At 30.2% G+C, this 1,423-nt stretch overlaps 1 protein-coding gene across 1 annotated transcript; it reads right to left on the bottom strand.

The window, feature by feature from the left end:
• Positions 1–389: 389 nt before the first annotated feature.
• Positions 390–1,200, bottom strand: LOC135803028 (ras-like GTP-binding protein RhoL). The gene is made up of 3 exons (XM_065316661.1): positions 1,051–1,200; positions 789–911; positions 390–537 (listed from the first exon to the last, which is right to left on the bottom strand). Exons 1-3 carry the CDS (start codon positions 1,053–1,055, stop codon positions 405–407), a joined length of 261 nt encoding a protein of 86 aa, XP_065172733.1. The 5' UTR covers positions 1,056–1,200; the 3' UTR covers positions 390–404.
• Between the last annotated feature and the right edge of the window lie 223 nt (positions 1,201–1,423).

Here is a 1,423-nt window from a genome sequence, read left to right as displayed (position 1 = left end):
TAGCTTTAGCCCGCAACTTCGTCCCGGTAGTGTTTAATAAAAATGTAATTTGTTTTTACTCTCTTGTTCTAGACATAGTATGTGTCAATTCTATCAATAAGATTCGCAATTTTATTTTAAGGAAATTAATTAAATAAAGAATTTCTAATAATGCACTTCAGCGCGCCATCTGGGATTCAACTATTAAACAATAACAATGATTGAATCTCAATGCCAACTTCTATCCTATGAAAAAGGGCTGTCTTTAGGGTTTTCCCGGCAATTATTCAAAATTTTCTTGCCATAAAAACCATCTTTGGATTTTAACAAACATTTAAAAAAAGAATTAGCCAAATTGGCCTGGGCGTTGTTGAGTTATGCGCTTAACAACCGATTTTGCGATTCATTTTTATATTATAGATAGCTTAGGCAATAGTACTTACATCCGGAAAGCTTAACGACAAAAGACGTTCATAATCTTCTTGGCCTGCGGTATCCCATAATTTAACTTCGTATTCTTCGCCATCTAATTTCACAGTTGCGCAATAATTATCAAAACTAAAAGAAAACTCAATAGTTTTATTCGAAATGAGTATATTTACTTAAATAATTCTTAAATGATTATCCGCAAACATTTGCATTGACTTACACTAGTTTTGTATTAGTTATATTGTTAATCGGTGCCTTTAAATGTGTATAAAAGTGGAATGTAAAGTGGCTTCTGAGCGGATAACCGTTTCAGCATTATTTAAACAAAAACTGTTATTATAAAAAATATGTAAATATCAGCAAATAATTTTAATACTTACACTGTAGGAATATATCTTTTTGGATATTCATTTTTTGCATAGACAATCAACATGCAGGTCTTTCCGACGTAGCCATCACCAACGACAGTAAACTTCAAAAACGTTGGTGATTTCTTAGAAGCCCTAAACAAATCAACCAGGATTTTACAAATTAGTGAGTATTGACATCACTCACATTTATGTATTATATTATATGTATATGTAATATATGAGTAGTTTCTGCTAGAGATTAAAACTAAAGCAATTATGGTGTAATACTTACGTCATATTGTTGATAATCAGAACCGTTTCTCCACTAAAACGCCATTTACCAAGAAAGGCGTTCGTTTTTTACAACAACTTTCTGGTTGATGTATTTCTCAGAGAATGTCTATGCTTAACAATTGTGTTTTATCAACAAAACAGATAAATAGATATCTTATCTCATTTGATTCACTTATCAAGAATTCAAACATTTACACCTAAATACCTATATTGATACAAATCGTGATCGAGTTCAGTAAAATTGAATTCACCGATTAGAGTAGAATTGGTTGCCTAATTTGAACCTGATATAATTTATTTGAAACAAATGATAAATGATAGAAATATAATAATAATTTAAATGTGTGCATATATCGTAATTATTATTCTTG

This window comes from Atheta coriaria, unplaced genomic scaffold, assembly GCF_025399875.1.
Source record: "Atheta coriaria isolate IRGN ID8LTWV9N9 unplaced genomic scaffold, Caltech_Dcor_3.1 contig_163_pilon, whole genome shotgun sequence".
NCBI classification, from domain to species: domain Eukaryota; kingdom Metazoa; phylum Arthropoda; class Insecta; order Coleoptera; family Staphylinidae; genus Dalotia; species Dalotia coriaria.
Note: the sequence above shows the minus strand (reverse complement) of the source record. Positions and strands in the feature narration are given on the sequence as shown.